Genomic DNA, 23,658 nt, shown 5'->3' with positions numbered 1-23,658 from the left:
CAACACGGAGATCTCCGCATACGCAATTTTCCAAGTCCCAGCTGTGTCATGAATTTTTTCTAAGTCCCAACAATAATACACAGTTCTCTTGCATGTATCGCACTTGAAACACATTAGACATTTTATTAAACCTCAACTGATATCAACATGTGGTCAAGATTACATTATTGAGTCTCAATTATATAGACTAATCATTGAGCAACTCAGACACTAGACATTAAGTAAGATCAGCATGATTAAGACCGCTTGATTTACCCTCGCTTGTGTCTCCTGTAAGAAAAAGATCTATGGGTAAAGAACATAAACAAAATCATTGGACATACTTGTTTGAGCCTACATCATTGTCGTGTCCTCGTTTGTTGCGTGCATTATGCAACTTGAATTGACTTGGATCATTCTGCTTGGCACTGGAATTGGGCACTACATGTGGTCGAGCAGATGAAGTACCAATGGCGTTGTCAAGTTCGCATCTATTGAAAGTGACATTGCGCGCACAGCACTGGCGAGTTTCTTCTGGAGGAGGCATCTGCTGTGCATCCTCGCTTACTACAGACGTCCAAGTCGTCCTTGTATGTCAGCGATGGTTAGGAGGGGAAGGGACCGCTACATCTAAGTCAGGACCCGCTGGACCAGTTTCCTCATCGGGAACCGCAGGCAGGCAAACATCAGTTGCATGTGGGGTATGCAGGGGAGTTGATGGAGGGGGCAATATCAATGGCATGTCGGATATTGATTCAAAGGGGGCTTGGAACTGAGGGCCGGTGGTGAGGTTGTTCAGGGTCAATGAGTCCAGAGGAGGCACTTGGATCTGAGGAACATCATTCTGAGAACCAGTGGTGTGATTCTCTGCGGTGCTCACAAAGTTTGGGGTGAACGAGTCCAGGGCAGGCGCTTGGAACTGAATATCATTGGCGGTCATGAAAGCCAGAGCATTGTTGTTTAAGCCCAGCTGATTAAAATTGAGGTCGGGATATTGGAAATCAAGTTGGCGGGGTAACACAGAACACTGATCCTGGACGTCAATAAGGATACATTACCTGCAGCTTGTACATTAGTAACATTACTCACCTGAGTCACCTCATCTAACAAGCGGCCTGCCTCCATTGAACCAAAATCATTGGGTAATACAGAACACTGACCTTGAAGCTAGATGTGCGGTAAGAACCATGAGTAATGCATTATGAATGTGTAATGCATTACTCACCTCCTGTGACTCTGAATCAGGTGATATGCGATACAAACCATCTGTGTGAAAAGTAGGGTTGTTGATTTCACCTACGGCCGTACCACCACCACTGCTAGCTTCATCTGCACCATTGATTGTGTTGGTCGGGATTGTGATGTCATCCATCTCCGAGTTATTGTTGGTGTCGTTGTCGCTCTCATCCTCGTCATCGTCTTCAGGGAGACTGGCTTCAAATGCTGCACGACACAGTGAGTGTCACAACTTGATATTGAGAAAACATTACTTACAAAGTGCTTTGTTAGTAAAGTCCAAAAATGCTTCCTGGACGACATTAAACTTGTCGCAAAATTTATTGAACTGAACACCATTGTCGAGCTCGCCTATGTGGTAACTTCAACAGTACTATAAGCTCACATAAGCAGTTTAACATACAGAGATCAACATACTCATAAACCACCGTCCCACCCTGCGTTGGGTCAGGCCCTGCCATGAGGACCGAAAACTTCCAGCCGCCGGTCGCGTGAGATATGTAATGGAACACACAGTCTAGCATCGGTCCTAGTTCCCGAATGGCCCTGACAACATCAATGAGAAATCTCACCAGTCAATCACCAGGAGGTACGTACTTGACTTTTGCCTCTTCATTGACTTTTGGCATCTTACCAGCCCTCAGGCACTTGTGATCTCTGGCAAACTTCGCTTTTGCTTCCTGATACTTCCTTTCCACCTCCTCTTTCACCTCCTCACTCTCTGCCTCGAACTTTTCCTGAGTGACAGCCAAACACTTGTTCAGCTTTGGACCATGGCTGGTGATATTGTCTATGCAAATGGCTTTGTCCGCGTCCATCTTAACCTTCTTGTCATAGTGCTCTTGCGAATAGACGTGCATCTTTCGGGGTGCACGTCCTTTGGTCACCCCACCCATCAACATCGCATCAAGTTTGAGCACCCCCCGTATCGCGCTTGTACGGTTCAAGCGTGACACATTGGTCTTCCAGCAGTACCAATGCGTGATTTGCTGTGACGCGGCGAGAGTTTTAGTCTGTGTTTGATGCGTTTTTTTGTAGCATGCTTACCAGTCTCCGAGTATTGACCGCTTCTGCTAGGATTTTGGTTTGCTGAACCGACAGTGCCTGATCGGCTGGGATGTCTGGAAAGATCACGCTGCATTCTGGCCAATGATTGAAAACTCCAGGCAGGCTTTTTTCAATGTAGCGTCATAATTCTTGGTGGGGATACATTCACGGTAATCTGGGAGGAACGTCTCCAGGAGTGCTGCTTGTTCCTTTGTTGTCCACTTCCTGTTACCCATCTTCTCATCGCAGTGAGTCTATACAGATGTGTTATGACATGGCTGCGAACACTCACATTTGATTTGATATTTGGACGTACTAGCAGTCAATGAAAAATATGGTGAGTCTACGCATTATGACACGGTGCTGAGACTCACATTTGATATTAGATGCACTAGCGCTTAATGGAAAATGGTGAGGGGGGAAGGTTCACACGTCTTGGTTCTGATCTCATCAAGGACCTCGTGAGCGAGTAAATTTGCTATTATTTAGCCTTAGTTTCTTTCAATGAAGCGTACTCAAGTACTATTCTAGTATTTCAAAGGTCCGAATTGGCTACATAGCAACAAAGAGTGTATGTGTTCTTTACATGATCTGCAAGTTGGCACCTTTATTACTAGACTAATTGCGTGACAATCGCATGATTAATAGAGCTTCTGTAGCAAGCATGATGTGAGAACAGCGCAGCAGATAATCATGAGACGCACAGCTTCGGGCCTTGGGGCATCTGGGATACCGCCTGTCAGACGAGGTGTAATAGGCCATAAGATTCTGAGAACGTGAGCACACTATCAGTACCCATATAATTTCTACAAGACAGTGAAAGACAAACCTTGTGGTGTTCTTGCACCGCATCACCTACTGCGGCCATTTGGTCTGGAGTCAATTTATAAAATGGTGTACCGGGAAACAACACTTTCTGCTCGGGCCAATGTGTAAACCAACTCGAAAAGAGTCTGCTGAAGAAAAACAACTGTTCAGCCGGATCCCATATCGCAAAGAATTCCTCTGAATGAGACTGGAGGAATTCTTCTTGAATTTGTCGGAGGGGAGGGCGCTTCTTGGGTAACAACTTTTTGACTTGAGAGTTAGCAACAGCATGCAAAAGGACTGTTTTACTTACATCAAGCATGGGCATGGATTCATCCCTTTGACACGTCATTGAGTCAGTGTGAAGCTGGAATAAGTACGAGTGGAGAGCAGTAGAAAAACCAACCATGTACACAGTAGGCCAGTGCTAAATACTTTAAGTTTCAAATCTTCGGAAAAAGATCAGCAGAAGCGCAGGAAGGCAATACTTCACTGGGAATGAGACTGGAGGAATTCTTCTTGAATTTGTCGGAGGGGAGGGCGCTTCTTGGGTAACAACTTTTTGACTTGAGAGTTAGCAACAGCATGTATGCTGACGGCTGCAATTCCGATGACGACCGCGAATCCGATCCTGATGTCGATACCTGCACTCCAGAACTCCTCAGTTTGAATATCATCTTAGTTCTGCTCATTCCTGCAATCTCTGGACTTGAGTCTCACCTCTTGTCCACCTCCAAGTCTTAGGGGTTAAACCTTAGGACTAATCCTCTGGCTCTACCTTAGGGTAGTCTAACCTCTGTTCTGTTTCTACTCCGGATTTCCATAGTAGCCTTACTCCATCCCCACATAGTCTTCCGGAGTTCCGCCAAACTCCACCGATGTTTGTCCTCTGGAACTCCCTGGATTTCCATCAGACTTCCCCTCTGCCCACCGGAAATTAAGGGCATGTACTTGGGTAAGGGGCGCAGCGCACGAGCTGAAGCCGAAGCCCTTTGAGTAACCTCCCCCTTGAGCACGACCTTAACAATGACTCACAGAATACCTTGTCCCCAGAAGATAAGCCCACCTTTACACCTGACACTAGCCCATTGTGGGGAATTCCCCCACTGTAGGTGTAAAACCCCGTCCTTTCCACATTGTCTCACATCAGTTCCGCATATTCCGCACGTTCCACATTTCCCATGAATCATCCAATGGGTTCTGCATTCCCACGCATCCTTCAGAACCCACCCGCACTATCTGATATTCCTGCGCATCATCGGACAACCTTCGCATGTCCTGTCCCCATCCTTCCAGGTCCTTTGGTACGCTGTATCTCCCTTCCTGTTGTTCCTAACGTTATCCAGATCACACTGACACATGCCCTTATGGCACAGACCCCTATTCCGGAGTATTGCGCCCATGTGCACTGCCTGCCTTCACTTCCGCTTCCTGAGAAGTTTACTACCTGTACCTCAGTGTTTCTTGAAAATAATCTTCCCTTTAAGTAGTGGTACTCAGGGCTTGGGTGTTTTTGATCAAATCCCATCTTTTACCTTCCCACTGTTCCTTCACCTTACTAGGGGACCGCTTTGACTTATGCCCACTATCAATCTAACCTTGTGATATACTTCCTTTGACTTGACCTGCAAGTTCCAATGACTCCTTACATTCTGCATTGTATCCAGTTGAGTTCCGCTTCATTCTGTTCCATTCCGCTTGGGTTCTGCTTGAGTTCTGCTTGTTCCGCTTGAGTTCCGCTAGTTCTGCTTGTTCCACATTTTTGTGGATCCTCATCCTACCTGCAGTAGGGCTGAATAGGGTCGTTTAGACAGAGATTAGCACTCCCCAGTAGCAATCCCCTTTAGGGTCGAACGTGCTTGTTCTCAAGTGAGGCAGTAGGCAGCAAAGACCCAACTTTGTAGTAGATTGATTTCTCGCTGCTGCGCTTGTTGTACCCACACCGTTCTCGGCTAAATGACATGCAACAGATGGGGCAATGTGCCCCATGCAGCAGTGGAGTTCCATCACGGTGATGGTCTCAACTGCCAAGTTTGCACTGTCTGTGTTGCGGTCATGAATGATGCGGGACAGGCCTCACATAGACCTGGGGATGCGACCAATGATGTCGTTGGATGGATTGCAGATGGTGCACATTCATTGCCATGCCTGCAATTGGAGTAGTCTCCTGGGGCAACAGAGAAGGCCTCATCGCTGTCACAGCCTTTGACGGTAAACGCGGTTGTTGCCGTTGCGACCATCCTTGTGATTGCAATGCTCAGACTCTTCAATGATGAGTGAGATGAGGATGTTGGGGTTGATGGTTTGGGTTGGGCTGTAGAGACGGGCAGTAGCCAGCTGCCCGGATGCAAAGCTTGCAAGATAATTGGGGAGAGATTGAATGATGGTGGAGTGGTAGTCCTTTTCTTCAATGTTGACCCTGACAGCAGCCAACTCATCTCGTTTGGCACACAGGTCATCTCAGAACTGACGAATGTCAGAGTTACCAGGACACTTAGACTCCAGGAACTTAGTGCGAAGGTCGGTCTGCGCATAGGCACCTATCTCAGTGTATTTGCACACGATCTCCATCCACATTGCAGCGACGTCGGTGAGGTTCCATACATGCAGCACAGTAGAATTGGGAATACACTGGGTGAGCGAATGTTTTGCAAGATTTTCGCTTTTTAGCCACTTAGCAAGGGCATCAAGGTCTGGGGATGACACTACAACAGTGCCATCTGGTGCAGTCATGGATGCGCCGACAGGACGTGGGGTTGTCCCATCAAATTGCCTCCATAATTCCTTCGCCTCAATAGCAATCTGGAAACAGAGCGAGAAAATTGCCCAGTTTTGGAACATTGCTTGGGAGGGTATCGGTTGTGATGGGGACAGTGGTAGACATCGCGGATATGGTCTTGCAGTTTGGCAGGGAAGTGTGAGGTGGTAGGACTTCAATAGGAGTCGGGGCTCATAACCAGATAGAAGTATAACTTCAGCCGTGCGTGACTATATAAAGATAGTATACTGTAGGTAATTGGCATAAGTAAGAAATGCTAAGAACATAAGTGATAAGAAGAGTACTAACCTCAGTCGCACACTTGAGAGAGAGACAACACCTGAGGTATGAAACACGTATCATAGCAGACTAAATATGAAAAGGCGTAAATTAGTGATGAATCAAATATGTGCTACGCACGAGGTATATGTGACGGGTAGTAAGGGCAACATTTTCAGTCAGAACAATATGGACGACTTGCTAATTCCAACATCTTCATGCATTCACACTCAGTCGAGTGCTATCATTAAGCATCTACACTCTTACTGCTTTGTCACATCTGAGTCTGGGGTTCTGAAAGGATAAGACAGAATAGAAGAGCTTGCAAGAATTGACGATGACACAGTGAGGTGCTTGACATAGTCTGGCCGAATGGGATGTCAGTGGATTCTAGAGTAAAACCAAGTAAAATATACTAACTGAGACAGAAAATCACGGTAAACCATTCAGTTATATATACACGTCGGTTTATAATCCAAGGGCAGTCTAAATAGAACGATGATAGAGCTCGTTCCGTCTTACAATTCGATATACTCTGTGAGTCTACTAAGACTACATGCCAGTGTGGCTGTGCACTAGAACTTGAAGTTGAACCAAACGACTCATTTGGTGGCTACAAACCTGAAACTCTCATTCTATGGTCAGTACTTCAGCGGTAACTCACATATTCCTCATTGTCATTCCTCTTCCCCACTGACTTCACCTTACAACAGCACGCCAGGGTAGGTTGTCCATGTGTTCATTGAACCATCAGCATTGTTGCTGTTTAGGCGTTGCATAGCTGCCGCCACTTCTTTGTCAGTCTCGGGAGCAATGCCATATCTCTGCAAATTTATTTGAATAGTAAGAAATAGGCGAATATTAGTGGTGACGAGTGACTCACATCATCCTCACGACAAGGAGCAACAACCAAGTCGACAGGCTGCTTTGAGATTCTTATGGGAGATCTGAAATTCCAATGCCTGGGCTGGAGCAGTGTTGCTTGGGGTATATCTGCAGATGGAATGTTGAAACTCAGCGAACCAAATAGATTGTGCCAATGAGTGGGGAATGATGGGCTCATGGCAGGTGGAGCTGCATGATGAGGTGTGTGGTTCCTATCAGTGCTCCAGAAGTCATTTCCCTGTATGATAGTATCAGGGTCAACCTTGCAAGAGCTCAGGAACGAAAAGTTATACTGACATATTTCCCAAAGCCTCTGTTGTTCGCCCGCTGTCTAGAGACCAGAAGGGGGTCAAAGTTCTAATGAGATGAATGAGCGTTTGAAGAATTAGTTAATAATTGAGTGGCACACATCTCTTGGTCGGGTTGCACATCCCTGATAAAAAGTGAGATGCTATGTGAAACGGGTTTTGCATTTCCATCATCACTCTGAATGATAAGCAAGCCCACTTATAAATTCACTGACAACAAATCAGTATGCTCACATTATTACAATCCTGCTGTTTGAGTGCTGCCTCCAGGCTCCATACATAGATTTTTCCGTCTGTTCCAGCACTGATGATGTATTTTCCATCAGGGGATATAGCAAGAGCATAGAGTTCGTCATTATGTAAGAGGGGGTCTCCAACTGGCTGATCGGTCTTGAGGTTCCATATGCGAACTGAGTAATCCCTTGATATGCTAACAAGATGACATTCATCTGGGGATAGACTGATGGACACGACACTGCTGGTATGACCTTGAAAAACAACAAACTCCCGCCCATCAATAAACCACCATTTTTGGATGGTGCAATCGGCTGATGAGGAGATGAGTTCCTCACTTCTAGTGCCACATTCTTCTTTCACCTAGTCGTACCCCTGGTAAAGGTCGGTTCACTTAGAGGGAGTGCTTCATTCCCGCCTACTTGTGTTGAATAAGTCAGAAAGCATGACAATGAGGTTGCTCACCTTCCCAAAGTTCATCCTGGCGGTCCTGAGCACCATATGGTGGTGGATTCTTCTCACTTCTCCGAATAGGTTTAATGAATGCCGGTGAGTCTGACAGCACTTTTCGTCCCACATCTGTCCGCCTTGCTGACACAGTTGACTCTGCCTCTTTGCGGGGCATGACCCTGATTGAAAAAGGTTGCTGTGAGGGAACATTCAATAATGGGCCAAATCAGTGGTCGAGGGTGGGGAGAGATGGTGGAGGAGATGGAGAGACCTGCTATTTCACAGGGTTGATTTTGCATGCTCTAGATACTTACTTAAGTAGTTTGCTATGCTTAATTGTGTTTCCATCATGGTCCGCGTTCCGGAGCACCTGTTTCTTCACAGCCAGTCGCACTTGGTCAGTATGTTCTACCACAGCATATGATAGACAAGACAATGGTTAGACTCACATTATTACGATCCTGCTGTTTGAGCGCTGCCTCCAAGCTCCAAACATAGATTTGTCTGTTTAATCCAGCACTGATGATGTATTTTCCATCAGGGGATATAGCAAGAGCATGGAGTTGGTTGTCATGCAAGAGTGGGTCTCCAACTGGCTGATTGGTTGTTAGGTCCCAGATGCGAACTGAGTAATCAATTGATGCACTAACTAGATGACATTCATCTGGGGACAGACTGATGGACATGACACTGTTGGTATGACCTCAAAAAACAACAAGCTCCTGCCCATTAATCAACTGCCATTTTCGGATGGTGCGATTGACTGATGAGGAGAAGATGTGTGCACTGTCCCAACAACAACGTCACCATGTATTCATGTCCCTTGATCTCGATGAGCAGCTCATGGTCCTTTTATATGTCCGAGTGTTATGATTGACGAAGTAAGACCAACTGAGTGGTGATATATGCCATTCACATCCGGAAATAACAAGCTCCCTGGGATCATCTATGCTCAAGCATGAGTTCCTCGCCTCTAGTGCTATATTCTTCTTTCACCTAGTTGTACCCCTGGTAAAGGTCAGTCCCGTGAACTCATTACAAGTGAATCGTCTTGATAGAGCGTTGTACCATCCAGTATCTTAAACTGCTGATATCGCAAGGCAAGGTACCAAATGAAGAGTCAAGTAAATCCCAATTGTCCATTTTGTACCTCACCTTGACCCCTGGATATGTTGTGAATGGGAAGAGTGTGGCTGCTGGAAGTGAGAGGTCTGTTGGTCAAGAGAGGGTTGAAATGATCGAAGGGGATAGCCTGACGACAACACATGCACAGTGAGGTGCTTGACATAGTCTGGTCTGCTCGAATGCGAGGTTAGAGTAGAGCAAAACATTGGAGACAGAAAATCATTCAGTCATATGCATTGGTTAATCCACCAGGTAGACCAAATAGAAGGAATATACTTGTTCCATCTAAGATTCCAGATTTGATTGGGTGCTTGACAGAAGGTGGTTCAAATGTGGCTTTGCACAATAGATTCTTGAATCAAACGACTTACAAATGACAGTACTTTCCCTCTTCCCCAGAAAGCTCTTGTGCCAGTCTTGGCCTGCAATACCGCCAGTTCCACCTGGTTCGCAATGCCCTCAGTCTCAGTGCCTGTCCCTCAGTGCGCCTCAGTCGCATTCGACATCTTCATATCACAGACTGTCGTGCTCAAGGTCTTACAAACTTGAAGGATGGTTGAAGGGAGCAAGGAAGTTGCAAAGGTATACGCGATGCTGAAAAGGAGGGTCAGGAGGTACATGAATCTGGTAGAGCCTGCGGAGGAGACGTAAATGGAGTGCCACTGGCAGGTAAAGTCACAAACCTGGTGTAATTCCTATTGATCTGTCATGGATGAACATGTTACAGAACATCATGAGGAGGGTCATTCTCAAGCTACTGAGTCCCAGTCTCAAGTCTGGGAAAGATGTCAGAGTCTGCACTGGCCATGAACTCAAGATATGACAGCCTATGCATAATCCTTGGTTTATAGTCAGTCCAGGCTCAGATAGGGTATAGCACAGGTATGGGACACACCGCGGGTACGATGTGTATGGGTATGGGTACAGTGTAGAGATCTGGTACCCGTGGCCACACCGTACCCGTTAGCACGGTATATGGGTATGTTCATGGGTACGTGCTATCTCCGAGTCTACTCCGCAGTGTTATATTTTGCAAGGGATTCACCACTTACGATCCTTATTTTTCAGAAGTCATTGACTGCAACAGTGACCCAATGCTTCAATCCTATTTCTCGCTGCTTCAGTATGCCTAAAGTTCGTGTTCTTCCGCCTTGGTGACACATTACTGGTACTGATTACAACTCAGTGATTTGACAGTATAAAGTGAGGTATTGTAGAGTCAAAAATTATTCAGTAGTACTCAATTTTCGTCATGTCTACTGACTCAGACTCGTTTACTGAGTCTACCTTGACGCACTCATCTGTATCATCGTCTCTACGGTCTGTGGCGGGTATGATAAAGGCTAACGTCATCAAGCGTATCAAACTTATTCTTCCTCACATGGAACAGGCCAAAGCAACCCCCTCCAAGTTGCCCTCCACCATTCCAAAACCGCTTGTCTCCGTCATCAACCCATGCATTCCTCTGTCTTGGCTTGTGGCTCCATTGTGATCTGGTAGTGCCTGAGGACCTCATTAGGATTGTAAAGTCTCTGAAGAAAAGGAAACGAGAGAATGAGGGCATTGTGTGAGGGTATTAGACCTATGTAGTGTTATTTCTTGTATGTGTACCTGTGGGTAAATGCAACACCATGGGTAAACTTCCATACCGCATGTCATATACCTGATCTGACAGCTCCGATATTGATATCTGCTCCGCTTTCTGACCCCCTCCGCTCCATCCATCCTCTGCTCCATCCACTCACAAGTCCGCACTCCACCCCTATGCTTCCGCTCAACTGCTCAACCGGTCCCCTTCCATAAACTTCTCCATTCAACTGGATCTCTTTCCCCTTTTAGATATATACTTTCCCCTTCGGTACATAGACCCTTACTTCCAGATCACCGGTAATTCCTATTACCGCTCAATCACTGATCTGATGCGTACATATTGATATCCGCTCCGACTTATGTCTTCGCCTGTGTAAAGCACTTACAAACTATATCCTTGGTACATAGCTTTACAACATAGTTATCCTGGTCACTGCCTCATACATAGTAGTATATAACATATCATGTACTTAGATATTTTCCTCAGTCTGAATATTACTTGTCTTCTCGCAGTTATATCTTGTGAGAATTCTCAGTAGGACCTTGCCTCCTCTGGACACAAGTCTCAACTTGTTGTCACCTCTGACCATCCAACCCTCCGCTCCGACTTAGAGCCGTGCTCCAAGTCTTCCCCTTATTACTCCACCCCTATCAAATATCCTCCTTTGCCCCTCTGCATTATCCTCCGCCTTTCCTGCCCCTACCAACATTCCCCTGCTCCTATCCCCTCTCCACATCACTCCCTGCCATCTCCGCTCTGCTCCTAGTCGGCCCACCGCTAGTAGCTCTTACTCCCCGACCCTCCAAGTGGACCAAAGTGGTCCACTCATCCTACCATCGGACAATGTCAGACCTGCTCCAAATTCGGGGCACGTACTCGGCTAAGGGCGCAGCGCAAGAGCTGAAGCCAAGCCCCAACCCCTCTGCTTCCTGAATTGGCATGGTACCTAACACTGCGGGTTAGCACAGGCTTGCCGAAGTAGTGCATCAGCCATCTACCCAAGCTATTTGCCGTTCAGCGAGGCCAAGTGTGACTGGTCTCCATATTACAGGCTGGAATATCAACTGTGATGTTGTGTGATACTCCAACTCCTGCCAAGAACATCTTCTCAATCCAAGATCTTGCATCTCTCATTCAGTCTTTCCCTTGAACATCGCTACTCATTTGAAGACAGATCCGTGTTTGATTAGGTGGCAATGAAGAGGATCACACATCAGTAAAAATACAGATGAAAATATAGCACTCTGTAGTGTACATACCATGTGTAGTGCTATCGCCATCCCCCCAATTTGTAGTGCCACGTAGCACCCGAGGCTTCAACATAATACTATCATGTGCTACACGCAATGAGAGCATGCAACATATTAACCATATCATAGCAATATGTAGCACTATATAGATCTATTAGTAACTTGGTAAACTAGTAGTGAACATTGTTGGAGCCTCCTAATCACACAGAATAGTATGATGTGTGCGCCTCGCAACTGGCAGACTTGGATTTTACATTCAAATAACACAAACATGTATATTACCAATGAGCCTTCAATCGATCCAATTGCCCTCAGCCCCAGCCCCATCTCTCACTTGATGTTCCTCATTACTAGCTTCATCCTGCAGCTCAAGCTCATACTCCCACATAGCATCATTGAATGCTTCTTCACTGACACGAGACCCAGTAGACGTTGTGAGAAGAGAGCCGACACCCACATGAAACCTTCAAAACTATATTAGAAAAATTTTCATCAACGAAGCCAAACACACTGAGCCAAGTCATGGAGATTAACATGGATTTTTTGAGGAGTTTGTATGGGGCAGTGTGCTCCTCAAAGCATTGCAATGAGTCGAGATGACCATGGTAGACAGGATGCATAAGTCGAAGCTGAGAACTTGATATCTTCCTTGACTCCAGTAATCCATTCATTGATACAACATTCAACCTGTCTGGCGTCAACATGATCAGTGGTGTTAGTAAGAACTGGGTCGGCAACTCATGGCTGCAAGCATGAGGGCCATGGTTTCAACCGGGAAGGGGTTGAAGTACTCATGGTGAATGACACCCTCATCATTGCGGTTTGCAAACCACATATGATTGGCGCCCATCTGCAGCAAATCTGTTTTGTAGATGCCGTGCTTTGACTCCCAGTCCTAGCAGTATAACCATCAGTAGTAGATAGTGCTGACAATCCATGACATGCCTGGTAAGCAAACAATGAACCTTCTCTGAGATTCTCGGCGCGATCATGGTTATGCCTGATGAAATCCCTATTGTTGCTCGCGCGGAGGCCAAAAATGACCCTGTCAGGGATCACATCTTCATCTTAAGCTCACCACGCACATGAGAGGTGCACTTCAAGATCTGGATTGCAAAATGAATTAGTTCAAGACCACAGCAAGATTAGACAGCTCACCATTTTCATCAACACAGGCATCAGCCGGACATTGATGCCTTTTGCCTGGCATGATTGATGCCAAGCCTGCTTGGCAAGCTTCGTCTCAACAATGATGGAGTCAGGAAATGGTGACTGAGTGACGATCAGGCAGTGGAAAAGTATGATTGCTGAAGTGAGGATTTCCTTGGTGATTCCATTGAAGTCGCCAGCCTTCAAACACTGGCCTGACCCACCCATACCTTTCTTTACCTTTGGCATCATTGGTTCTTCAAATGTTGTGTCCAAGGGCCGCTTGGTACTCTGAGCCACCAACTCAACTTTGTCGTCATCATCCACAGCCTCATCTGGCTCGGAGTCATGGCCACTGCTAGCACTCGAATGGATAGACTCGCGAGAGGAGCCCAAGTCACATGCAAGAGGTGTGAGGTGGGAGTATGATGGTGGCATTTTTCCATTGTTGAATGTGAGTGTCTTTGCACCAGAAAGCTTCGTATGCACACTTCAATCTGTGAACTAATTAGGTGCTGGAGTGAGTATTTGCCCGCAGTTAAAAAATTCAGACTGACCATGGTATCTTCCTTGGCATCAATGTCACTATGGAGCTTGGTAGGCTCTTCGCACTTCTGGGTGGGCTCTGTAGACAGCACGGAGTGCCTTGATGGTTTGCTGACTAGACTTCTTTTGCTTGTCTTGATGGCAATGCCCAACTTGTTGAACTTCAGAGACTATGGCCCATATGTCAGTCTGTTAGTGATGTTTGGTTACCAGCAAAAAAAATCACACTTACTACAGTAATTCTCTTTTTCAGTGGGACACCTCTGATGACCACTGGAGCTGCGCATGGGTGGCGTTGTCACCGTGTGAGTGGATCCAAGGTGCATCAACCATTGCACTACATTCAATCAATCAGACTTTTCGGTGCTGCCGATGGTTTCAATACAGAACTTCCTGATCATCTGCATATTGACTTTGCTAAGAGCCTGGACAGCTGCCGTTTATTTTGAGTTTGCTTCTCAGTGTGTTTCTGTATGTGGCATGGCAATGTGTGACTTGCAGTGACAATCAGTGACGTGTTCGTGACATGTCCATGAGATTGGCTTGCGGCAGCACTGTCATCACAATCGACTGCGACTAACAACAAGGTCCAATTCACAACCTTCATGCTTCGCTGACATTTCTTACACACTGTTCATTATTGGCAATCAGATACTATCTATTTTGTTCACTGTAATAAATACATGCTGAATGATTTTAGTCCATGAGAATGTACAATTTTTTTTATTGAAATGATAGAATACTTGAGCTCGCTGTTGCCTACAGCAAGCATGAAGGTTTTGACACCATGTGGCGTGAGGTTGCGCAATGTATTCAATTTGGTTCACAACACTGGATGGTGGCTTGTCACATTTATTTGTGCATGTTGTGGTAAATGAAATAAACTATGAAACAAACTGCGAAATAAAGGGCAGCTGTCCAGGCCCTAAAGAATCTTACCGAGCAAGCAACAAATGTGACTACGAAGAGCAGATGGCACTGTGGCTTCAATGACAAGAAGCAATATTCTGGCAGTTGTCTTACCTCGATTGGCTTTCACTACAATCTCAAGCCAACAGTACAGAAGGTGAATGTGATTATGACTCTGACTTGGATGCGGAGAATGAAGACCTTGTCGACTCGGACTTGGCTCCTGCCGTGTCAAGCGCATGGGAGATTGTTCACATCCTTGCTAAGACACCCATGCACCCCCGACAATCCATTCAACACATTGAAACTATACATGGTGCCACTGATTTTTTACTGGCACTCAAGTCATTTTTATACAACCACTTGCCACACAATCACATCGTGCCTGGTCCTCAAGATCATTTCGATGTTTTCTGTCAAGTCATTATTATCTCGCCTCCCAACTCTCGTGTTTCGGAGTCCCTGAAGCGCCTGTGTGTCCGGGTGACACCCGAAGTAGTTCCTTCTGCTTCTGGACGGAAGCCTGGGTCTCCAGCACGATTCAACATGGCCTTGGTGACTGATGGTATCTGGGCATCAAGGTTGCGAAGTCTTGATGGTATGTAGTTGTCTTTTGCTAGACGATGCAAAGTGACGGATTTGAAGCTGTAGGAGTGCAAGTGGCACAGGTCTGCAGTGATATTCACTCTGCCTCATCAGTTTGGTGCATACTCACGACCTCTTGCCTATATAGAATGGTTCACGCCTTTCAGAGAGGCAGACCAGTTTTCTGGCCTGCATCAAGTCTCTCGTTCGACTTGTCAGTTATGTCGAAATTCAGCAGTGGTACACATTGATGAACTCATTCGGCCGTGTCACCTTGTTCTGAAGATGGGTCATAAGGTAGAGCATGGCTGGAAGAGCGCAAATGTCTATGAGCTGGCGAGTAATTTCTATTTCAATGAATTTATCAACCTCAATACATTTTGCATTTTGAGCGCCATCACATAGATTGTCTGCTACTACATACAGCTACATGTACTATGGTTTGGTGCACCTCGTTATATCATTTCTGTACCTCTCCATACCTGCCGTTTCAGGTACTTTGGGTACATCGAGCAACAGAGTTAAGCAGGTGCCTACCTGTCAATATGGTAGCTATGGAATGCTACATATTTGTGACCGGTGCTACGGCTATTTGGGTTTTTCCTGATGCAATGGCTACATTGAACATAATTGCAAACAAGAGGCTGATAAACTTCCTTTTCTTTGATGTAATTCAGATGCACCATTGACTCGTCAGTTCTAGGCACATGATTCACAATTCAAGCACACTAATCGGATGACATAGACGTCCACTAACCATGAACTAACGACAAACGCAACAGATATGCCATCTGCTTATCCCCAGTCCAGAATCAGGGAACTCACTTAGTATGGATGGACGGAATGGAGATGTAATATCCACCGCCCTATGACACATAAGATCGCTGTGATGCATCATGGGAAGGTGCTACTAATTGACTGGGGTCAAAGCTGCTAGGTGTACTCATTGGTGCCAGAGTAGCATGTGGGATACGTAATATAATACCAAGTCAATCATTTACATGGTGTTGCTGACATTTACCAGGGGTCTGAGCAGGGTGAAGAAAGTTTGGTCATGAACAAGAGACATGATGTGGATCGGAGCCAGACTAGAGAAACCGGTGTATAATCTAAATGGCCCCACCAGGATGGAGTAGTCAGTGACACAACAATGATTAGGGATAATGCGGAAATGAGATGATACTACATCAGGAAAATCACGGATGTCTAAACCAGACTTTTTTTGACTTTTTCAGGGACCTTAAGGAAAAAAAGAGCAAGAGCGCCACAAGACGCGCTAAGGCCATGCCTCTTCTTGTAGCGACTTATCACACATCATTTAAGGCGTGAAAACTCGACAAAGTCCATTGCAGGTTGCATCATAAAATCACTAAAAAGCACCCAAAAGGGTAATTAAGTCAAAAAATGAGTGAGAGACACAAAGTGTTAAGAGAATTAAAGGGAGACTAAGGAGTGTTAAGAGGTGACAAAAGACGAGAAAAATAGGATAAAATGCATTATAAGGAGAGTGAAGAACGGCAAAAAAATGGTTCCAAATGGTGAAAATTGCAGTGGGAGGGCATGAACCAATGAATTGAAAGATCACATTGGGGAGATCTCGACCGGAGGAGTGAGGCTCACATATCTGTAGATAGTACAAATGTAGTCAAAACCTGGGGATGGTGAAAGACACCATAACTTACCAAATGTCCACATCATCATCATCATCCTCGAATGAGTCATTGCTGGAGTACCTCTCGAAGCCGGGCTTCTTCAGAAGCTTCCATGCCATTGAGACAGTGAGCTCTGTTGATGCCTCCCCCTTCTTAGCCGCCCCACATATAAATGTGTGCTCTGAGACTGTCTCCTTGCCTGTAGCTTTGTTGAAGGTCTTTGGCATCTTGAGATGAGCTCTCCATGCAGTAATCGGCAGCCCTGAGTTATCCTCATGGACAATAGTGACAGTATTATCAGCAAGAAGAGAGAAAGCGCGTTCAAGCTACAGATACAAAAATTAGTAGGTGACAATCCACTTATGATTGACTTACTGAAACAGCACACAACCCCAACGCCCCAACAAAACCGTGTTTAATTAAGCCGTCAGTGTTGAGAACAGTGACGTCAGCATGTCCTAGAATTTGAGAAAGATGTGCAGTCACAAGAAGTTCCTGGACAAATGCAGAGTGGAAGGTTGCTGACTTGTCAATGTCATCAGGGTTAGGGTATAAGAACGCATAGTGCACAAGAAGGAGTTCTGCAAGTTCTGCTGGTGTTGAGTCTTGATTGGAGGCACAAAAATTGATTGCGATGGCAAGTGCTAGTAGACCTGAAGTTGCTACGCCATTCACCAACATGTTGTGTGACCTGTAACATATCAGTAGCATCCCCCAAATAAAATAGTAACACAGACAACACCAAAAACGGACCCAGACGTAGTGACATTGTAGTGAATATTTGGATAGACAACCTTGAAAATTTCTTTGCATGCCATGAGCAACTTAGCATCAGCGATAACCCAGAGTTCCTCTTGTGTGCCAAGCCACAGAAAAACTGTCGGTAAAAAGACTCGAGCCCATTTTCCATCCTCATGACAGCCTGGCAGGAGGTCTGTGTTCAAATACAACAAATGTGCCTTTGATACTGATTCTACCCAGGTGCCAGGCAACTGCAGTCGATGTTCCCTCGGATTTAATGTTGCCCTCTAGTTTGGCATTTTCTCGAGCTTTACCTTCTTTGAGGGAGGAAGAGGAGTCTTGCAAGTGGTGGTAGTGACTGAAGTCAGTAGTGAAAAAAACAAAGAAAATAAGGGAGGGAGATACAGAAGCTGTAGTGTGTCTGACTTGAGTATTCTGACCCACTGGCTCAGGCTTGATATCAGCATCTGATTCATCATTCAGGCCATCAACCTCCATAAGGTCATTGTCTGTGTTTGGAAAGTCGGAGATCTCACTCTCAGAGAACTCAATGACCTCAGTGAGCTTCTTCCTCTTTGTGTTGGATACTGCTCAGGGTTGCATCAAAGGTGGTGGCATCAAATCCTGATTCTTCAGGCCAGGTGGAGTGCTGGGTGGTGGCATCAAGGTGCGATTCTTCAAGCAGGGTTGAGTGCTCAGTGGTGGTTTGAAGTCAGGATCGGTGCTAGTAGATAAAATACTAATGGTAGACTAGATTCAAATCAGCCTAAGAGGCACAAACCTGCAAATCACAATTGAAAAAATTCACTCACCATCACTGGTTGTTTACCCTGACTCTTTGACATAAGTGCCGCTACCTCCCATTCAAGTGTTTCATCCAAGTCCTCATCTCCAAAAGCTCCAACAAGATCTTCAGTATCATCTGCTTTGCTGCTAGGAGGGGGAGGTGCACATGAACTGACAGAGGTCCTCTTCAATACTTTGGAAAAAATTGTGGGTGGCGGTTGAGTGGCACTAGCAAGTGATCCTTGCTGGGAACTTAATGTCTCGGGCTTAATGTGTGTCCTCTAGCTTTGAATGCAGCCACCTAGACTATATTTCATTCTAGATGCCCAGGTGAAATTGAGAAAATATAGAGTAGATTCAGTGAACATAAACATCATCATAACAATTTGAGAGAAACACGCACAATAACGAGTTGCCTTTCTTGTTGTTTGCATGCGCATTGTTGACATCTGCATCAATATTCTCTCTAACAGTTGAGATAGCTGCCTTAAGTGTCTGTTTCCTTGACTTCTGCTTTGTACCACCTGGAATTCCAATATTGCTACCACCCAATGACTCATCTTCGTCGAAAATCTGATCCTTCAAGCTTAACGTCTCACCAGGACCATCCATGTTGCCAATGGTATACTGGCAACCTGCTAAGGAAAAGGGCTCCTCTGAGTGGCTGGTATGTGCCTGGCGGCCCTTTGGTATTGGTCGCAGTTTGACTGCCTTGGGCTTTTCAGCAGCTTGAGTCTGTGTAGCTTCCATCTGGACTTGCATTTCTGCCAGTCTGGTGAGCCCTGCTAGGGCATCCGCTTCCTTTTGTGCCCTGGCTGCTGTCAAGCAGTCATCATCTGCTTGTTTTTCAGCTTTGGTGTGTTGTTTTGGTTGTGTGTCAAGAATGATCTGACCAGGATGGGTTGTAGCATTTTTAGCACATGTGTGACGAGAAGCCATGACAAGCAGTGACTCAGTGAAAAGAAGGGCAGGATCAGGATGCACAGGCCGAGTTGTACTAGTGTGTGGGTGGTAGAAAGGAAAACGACTACACAGAACAGAAATTTGTAAGTGGCACCCTATTTTGTCCGGAACACATTAACCCTTAGCGCTAAGCACTTTTTGAACCTTAGTCTTCAAACATCTCAGCTTCACTCCTGGCCATGTCACTACCTGCGATAATTCTCCTCCCAATGCCCAAACAGCAATCCTGCTGATGCTTCCTCCCAATGCCCAAAATACACTATCTCCCTGACACCCAAACAGCAATCCTACTGACGCTTCCTCCCGACGCCAAAAATACACTATCTGCCCCAATGCCCAGATAACAATCCTCCTGACACTGAAACTATGCCTGATACTATCCCTTGCACTCAGATTTGGCGCAGGGATTTTAATGCCTTGCAACTCCCATTTGGACATGCAGGGTGCAAGCAGTTTTTCAAGATGGGTGCAGGGTGCACAAAACATATCTTGTCAGCCCATCCTGTGATATCTTCCCCGCCACCAGAGCAGGACATCGACATTGATGTCCCAGATGTCCTGTTGCAAGAACTTGAAAATCAGTACAACGGTTAATATTTCCCCCTCCCACCTGATGATGAGGAATGCGACTTTGGGCACGGTCATGATCACCATGCTGACAGGCTGAGGTCTTCCCCCGCCTGATGTTGATACTGAGTTCTTTGGGCGTGGAAACCATTTTTTTTCGCAACTATCACACCCAACTCAATGGTTTGTTTTCATATCTCTCATTAAGTTAGCTACTAAAATGGCTTACAGGATGTCCATGTGACGCCCATGGTCATTTTCTCAATGATAATGTGCTGCCGCCATCTCATGAACCTCAATCTCCAAATGACTGGACGCCATTCCATAACTGCACCAAATTCAAAACTGCTGATTTGTTCTACACTCAGAACCCAACACCTGCCTGGAAAATTGACACGCACCTTGCCTTATGGGCGTCTACCTTGCTCAAACATGGTGACACACCACCCTTCACAGACCATCGAGATCTCTATGCAACGATTGACACGATACCATTGGGAGAGGTCAAGTGGGAGAGTTTTTCATGCTTGTATACAGGTGAGAAGCCTGAGGGTACCTATCCGCCCTGGATGGACAGTGCCTTTGATGTATGGTACCAAGATCCACATCAAGTGGGCTGCAACATGCTGGCAAACCCCGATTTCACACATGAGACGGACTTTCGACCTTATCAAGAGTACTCGACCTTAGGAGAGGAGCACCGCTATGGAGGACTTCATGTCTGCTGACTGGGCATGGGATCAAGCAGTATGTACATGTCCATTGCTATGAATACTCTAGGGATCTAATGTATTATACTAGGACACCATTTCTGAGGATCCAGATACAATGGGCGCCACCTTCATTCCTGTCATCCTCAGAAGTGACAAAATGACAGTCTCTGTAGGAACCGGGAACAACGAATATTACCCGCTCTATCTGTCCATTGGGAACATCCACAACAATGTCCTGGCAGTGCTGCACCGGAATGCAGTCGCAGTCATTGGCTTTCTTGCCATGCCAAAGAGTGAGTCAAATAGCTTCTTGTATTATGCAACATACTGATGACCTAGTAGCTGCAAAGGAGCATGCAAGTGACCCACACTTCTGAAAATTCCGCTGCCAGTTGTTTCATTCTTCACTCTCTAAGATTCTTGAAAGACTTAGGCCCAGAATGATGAAACCTGAGGTTGCAAAATTCGGTGATGGGCATTTCCAGCGCATCATCTATGGCCTTGGACCTTACATTGCTGACTACAAAGAACAAGTTCTGCTGGTGTGTATTGTGCGATGCTGGTGTCCACGGTAATTGTCTCTTTTTTGCTTCTATATCTTTGACTTATGGTATATTCAAGATGTATGGCACCAAATCATGATCTTGATGCAGCTGGCACACTTCCTCAATGTCAAGAGTATACAGAAGAACTTGTTGACATGGGGACATATTTGGAACCATGGGATGAGTTTGGAGTTGTAGCAGATCTCGTCGTACAGTCTTCTCATTTTTATCTTCTTTCTTGTTCTCACTACAATTTATATCCACAGCCGTTCACTAATGATTTTCCTCGCGCTGATATTTGCCAGCTGATCGCACCCAACATCTTACATCAGCTCATTAAAGGCATGTTCAAGGACCATCTCGTGGACTAGGTCCATAAGTATCTCATACAAACACATGGAGCACATGACACGCGACACATCTTGGATGACATTGATCATAGGTATGTTGATTTCATGTCTCATTTCTAATGTCTAATTCCGACTCTACCTTCAATAGAATTGCTATTGTTGCCCCTTTCGCAGGCCTGAGACATTTCCCACAAGGCCATGGCTTCAAGCAATAGACCAGAGACAATTCGAAAGCGCTTATGAAGGTACATGTCCCTTTACTTTTCACCTTAATGAAGCTAAAATCTATCAGGTTTATATTGCAGCCATTGAGGGACATGTCCCAGTGGATATTGTATGCACGTTCTGTGCATTTCTCAAATTTTGTTACATTGTACGGAATAATGCTATAACCGAGCACATGCTGGAGAAACTGCAAGATGCTGTTTGCCATTTCCATCATTATCGCAAGATTTTCCTGGAAAGTGATACTATATCTACATTCTCTCATTACCTGCAGCTCATCCGACTCTTTGGCGCTCCAAATGGACTCTGCTCGTCTATTACAGAGAGCAAACACATTAAGGCTGTTAAAGGTCCGTGGAGGCGATCGAGCAAATATCAAGCACTCAGTCAAATGCTTGTCACAAATCAATGGCTCAATAAACTCACTGCCACACAAGTCGACTTCACCAGCCGTGGGATGTTAAATGGAACTTGCCTTTCAGCAGCCCTTGAAGCCCTTTGTAAGTTCTAAACCTATTTTCAGCCGCTTGAAAGCTAATTTTTAATCCCATAAGCACAACAAGATGGACCAAGTCACCATGCACCTGCTAATGATGCAATGGATAATGCTCAAGACGAAAACCTCAATGTGTCAGTTCCTGAAGATGATATTGACGGTGTGGATCATGGCCCGACAATTCTGCAAGTGCATACGTGATTAGCATGAACCGCACACAAGTATATTTATTCCCTTGTTTTTGTGTGTCAATGTCTGATTTGATTTTGCATGCAGAGATGAAGCGTGCACGCACCGTTTTGGCTCTTGCTGAAGAGCTGAATATCCCCCATCTACCTGAGATGGTCTACTGCTTTCTCTTCCAACAGACATGTCCGGATGATCCACAAGATGCATCAGAAATTCCTATCGCAGGATGCCCTCAATATGAGGGCAAAATATCGGTATTCAACTCTGCATGCTCTCGGTTCTATGCCCCAAGCAACCTAAGTGGGATCGGTGGAATGCGTATCGAGCACATTCGTGCTTGTCCCATGTGGCGGAATGAGGCCCCTTGTTATGACTGTGTTTTCGTCAATATTGGGTCAGAAGATGTGGGCATTCGAGGACTTGAAGTTGCGAGGATTTGTATATTCTTCTCATTCAATTATGGAGGAATAACTTACCTGTGTGCTGTCGTGTGCTGGTTCGATATCATTGGAGACTCGCCCGATGAAGATACTGGGATGTGGATGGTCCGTCCGGCCTGCGGCACTAACAATGCACCTATCTACAACATCATACATGTCAATTCGATCTATCGTGTGGCTCACCTTATTCCCGTCTATGGCAGACGATTTCTTCACCACGGTATCAATCTACATAACTCATATGACAGTTTTCATACAATCTATGTCAATCAATATGCTGATCATCATGCTTTCGAGCTCGCATCATAGACATTTGCACTTATCTTTGTCACTTTAATCTAATTAATCGCATTTTTGAGCCTTATTATCTTTTTCCCCTCGGGCGACTTGAAAGAGCTTAAGCTAAGTAACTCTTTGACCGACTTGTTGTGCCTTGGCGCGCATTTGCGAAGTTGCCTGAAAACTAAAGCTTAAATAAGCCACTCAGTCAAATAGGGAATCTTGGGTTTTGCTGATGTAGCATTGTTGCATAGGGTCATCTAGACGAATACAATGTTCAATGTACATAGGATGGCACGAGCCGGTGTGAGATCGCGTATAAAGACACGACAGAGAAAAGAGACAATTATCATTGGATGACAGACAGAGTTTCAGCAGATGTAAACTCATGCATGATGCGATGCGGGACGACGTCGACCAAAGAAAAACCCACAGCAGCTCACTCCTTCATAGACAATATCCCCCGCTCCACCAGTTGAGCCTTGTTGTGTTGGTTGTCCTTGAGACCCTTGTGCACTCACTGTAGGTTGTCCGGGTGTCGTTGAACTGTCAGCATTGTTGCCGTTCAGGCGTT

At 45.6% G+C, this 23,658-nt stretch overlaps 6 protein-coding genes across 6 annotated transcripts; 2 read left to right on the top strand and 4 right to left on the bottom strand.

Moving 5' to 3' along the window:
• Positions 1-574: 574 nt before the first annotated feature.
• On the bottom strand, positions 575-3,397 carry EDB91DRAFT_1249396 (uncharacterized protein; the record flags this gene model as incomplete). The annotated part of the gene is made up of 10 exons (XM_041323076.1): positions 575-1,012; positions 1,069-1,146; positions 1,205-1,422; positions 1,474-1,566; positions 1,619-1,761; positions 1,813-2,204; positions 2,263-2,336; positions 2,967-3,030; positions 3,092-3,331; positions 3,383-3,397. 10 exons carry the CDS (start codon positions 3,395-3,397, stop codon positions 575-577), a joined length of 1,755 nt encoding a protein of 584 aa, XP_041176215.1.
• Positions 3,398-5,265: 1,868 nt separating this feature from the next.
• On the bottom strand, positions 5,266-6,279 carry EDB91DRAFT_1082853 (uncharacterized protein; the record flags this gene model as incomplete). Its single annotated transcript, XM_041315543.1, has 4 exons — positions 5,266-5,507; positions 5,541-6,057; positions 6,137-6,167; positions 6,248-6,279. 4 exons carry the CDS (start codon positions 6,277-6,279, stop codon positions 5,266-5,268), a joined length of 822 nt encoding a protein of 273 aa, XP_041176214.1.
• Positions 6,280-12,664: 6,385 nt separating this feature from the next.
• On the bottom strand, positions 12,665-12,844 carry EDB91DRAFT_1054757 (uncharacterized protein; the record flags this gene model as incomplete). The annotated part of the gene is made up of 1 exon (XM_041313851.1): positions 12,665-12,844. A coding segment is annotated over one exon (180 nt), but the record flags the coding sequence as incomplete, so codon positions are not given.
• Positions 12,845-13,910: 1,066 nt separating this feature from the next.
• Positions 13,911-15,159, top strand: EDB91DRAFT_1054788 (uncharacterized protein; the record flags this gene model as incomplete). Its single annotated transcript, XM_041313854.1, has 2 exons — positions 13,911-14,082; positions 14,645-15,159. 2 exons carry the CDS (start codon positions 13,911-13,913, stop codon positions 15,157-15,159), a joined length of 687 nt encoding a protein of 228 aa, XP_041176212.1.
• A 1,293-nt stretch (positions 15,160-16,452) lies between these two features.
• Positions 16,453-19,256, bottom strand: EDB91DRAFT_1082851 (uncharacterized protein; the record flags this gene model as incomplete). Its single annotated transcript, XM_041315542.1, has 8 exons — positions 16,453-16,507; positions 16,821-17,116; positions 17,166-17,481; positions 17,544-17,724; positions 17,768-17,869; positions 17,972-18,104; positions 18,344-18,488; positions 18,721-19,256. The coding sequence occupies 8 exons, from the start codon at positions 19,254-19,256 to the stop codon at positions 16,453-16,455; spliced, it is 1,764 nt and encodes a 587-aa protein (XP_041176211.1).
• A 390-nt stretch (positions 19,257-19,646) lies between these two features.
• Positions 19,647-23,114, top strand: EDB91DRAFT_1237791 (uncharacterized protein; the record flags this gene model as incomplete). Its single annotated transcript, XM_041321629.1, is given in 13 exon segments — positions 19,647-19,869; positions 20,079-20,282; positions 20,304-20,363; positions 20,385-20,523; positions 20,543-20,594; positions 20,649-20,857; positions 20,988-21,131; positions 21,182-21,314; positions 21,372-21,451; positions 21,676-21,700; positions 21,748-22,180; positions 22,295-22,365; positions 22,455-23,114. 13 exon segments carry the CDS (start codon positions 19,647-19,649, stop codon positions 23,112-23,114), a joined length of 2,433 nt encoding a protein of 810 aa, XP_041176210.1.
• Between the last annotated feature and the right edge of the window lie 544 nt (positions 23,115-23,658).

Source organism: Suillus paluster (genome assembly GCF_016628075.1).
Source record: "Suillus paluster strain FC165 chromosome Unknown EDB91scaffold_33, whole genome shotgun sequence".
Lineage (NCBI taxonomy): Eukaryota > Fungi > Basidiomycota > Agaricomycetes > Boletales > Suillaceae > Suillus > Suillus paluster.
This window is presented reverse-complemented; position numbering and strand designations above follow the sequence as displayed.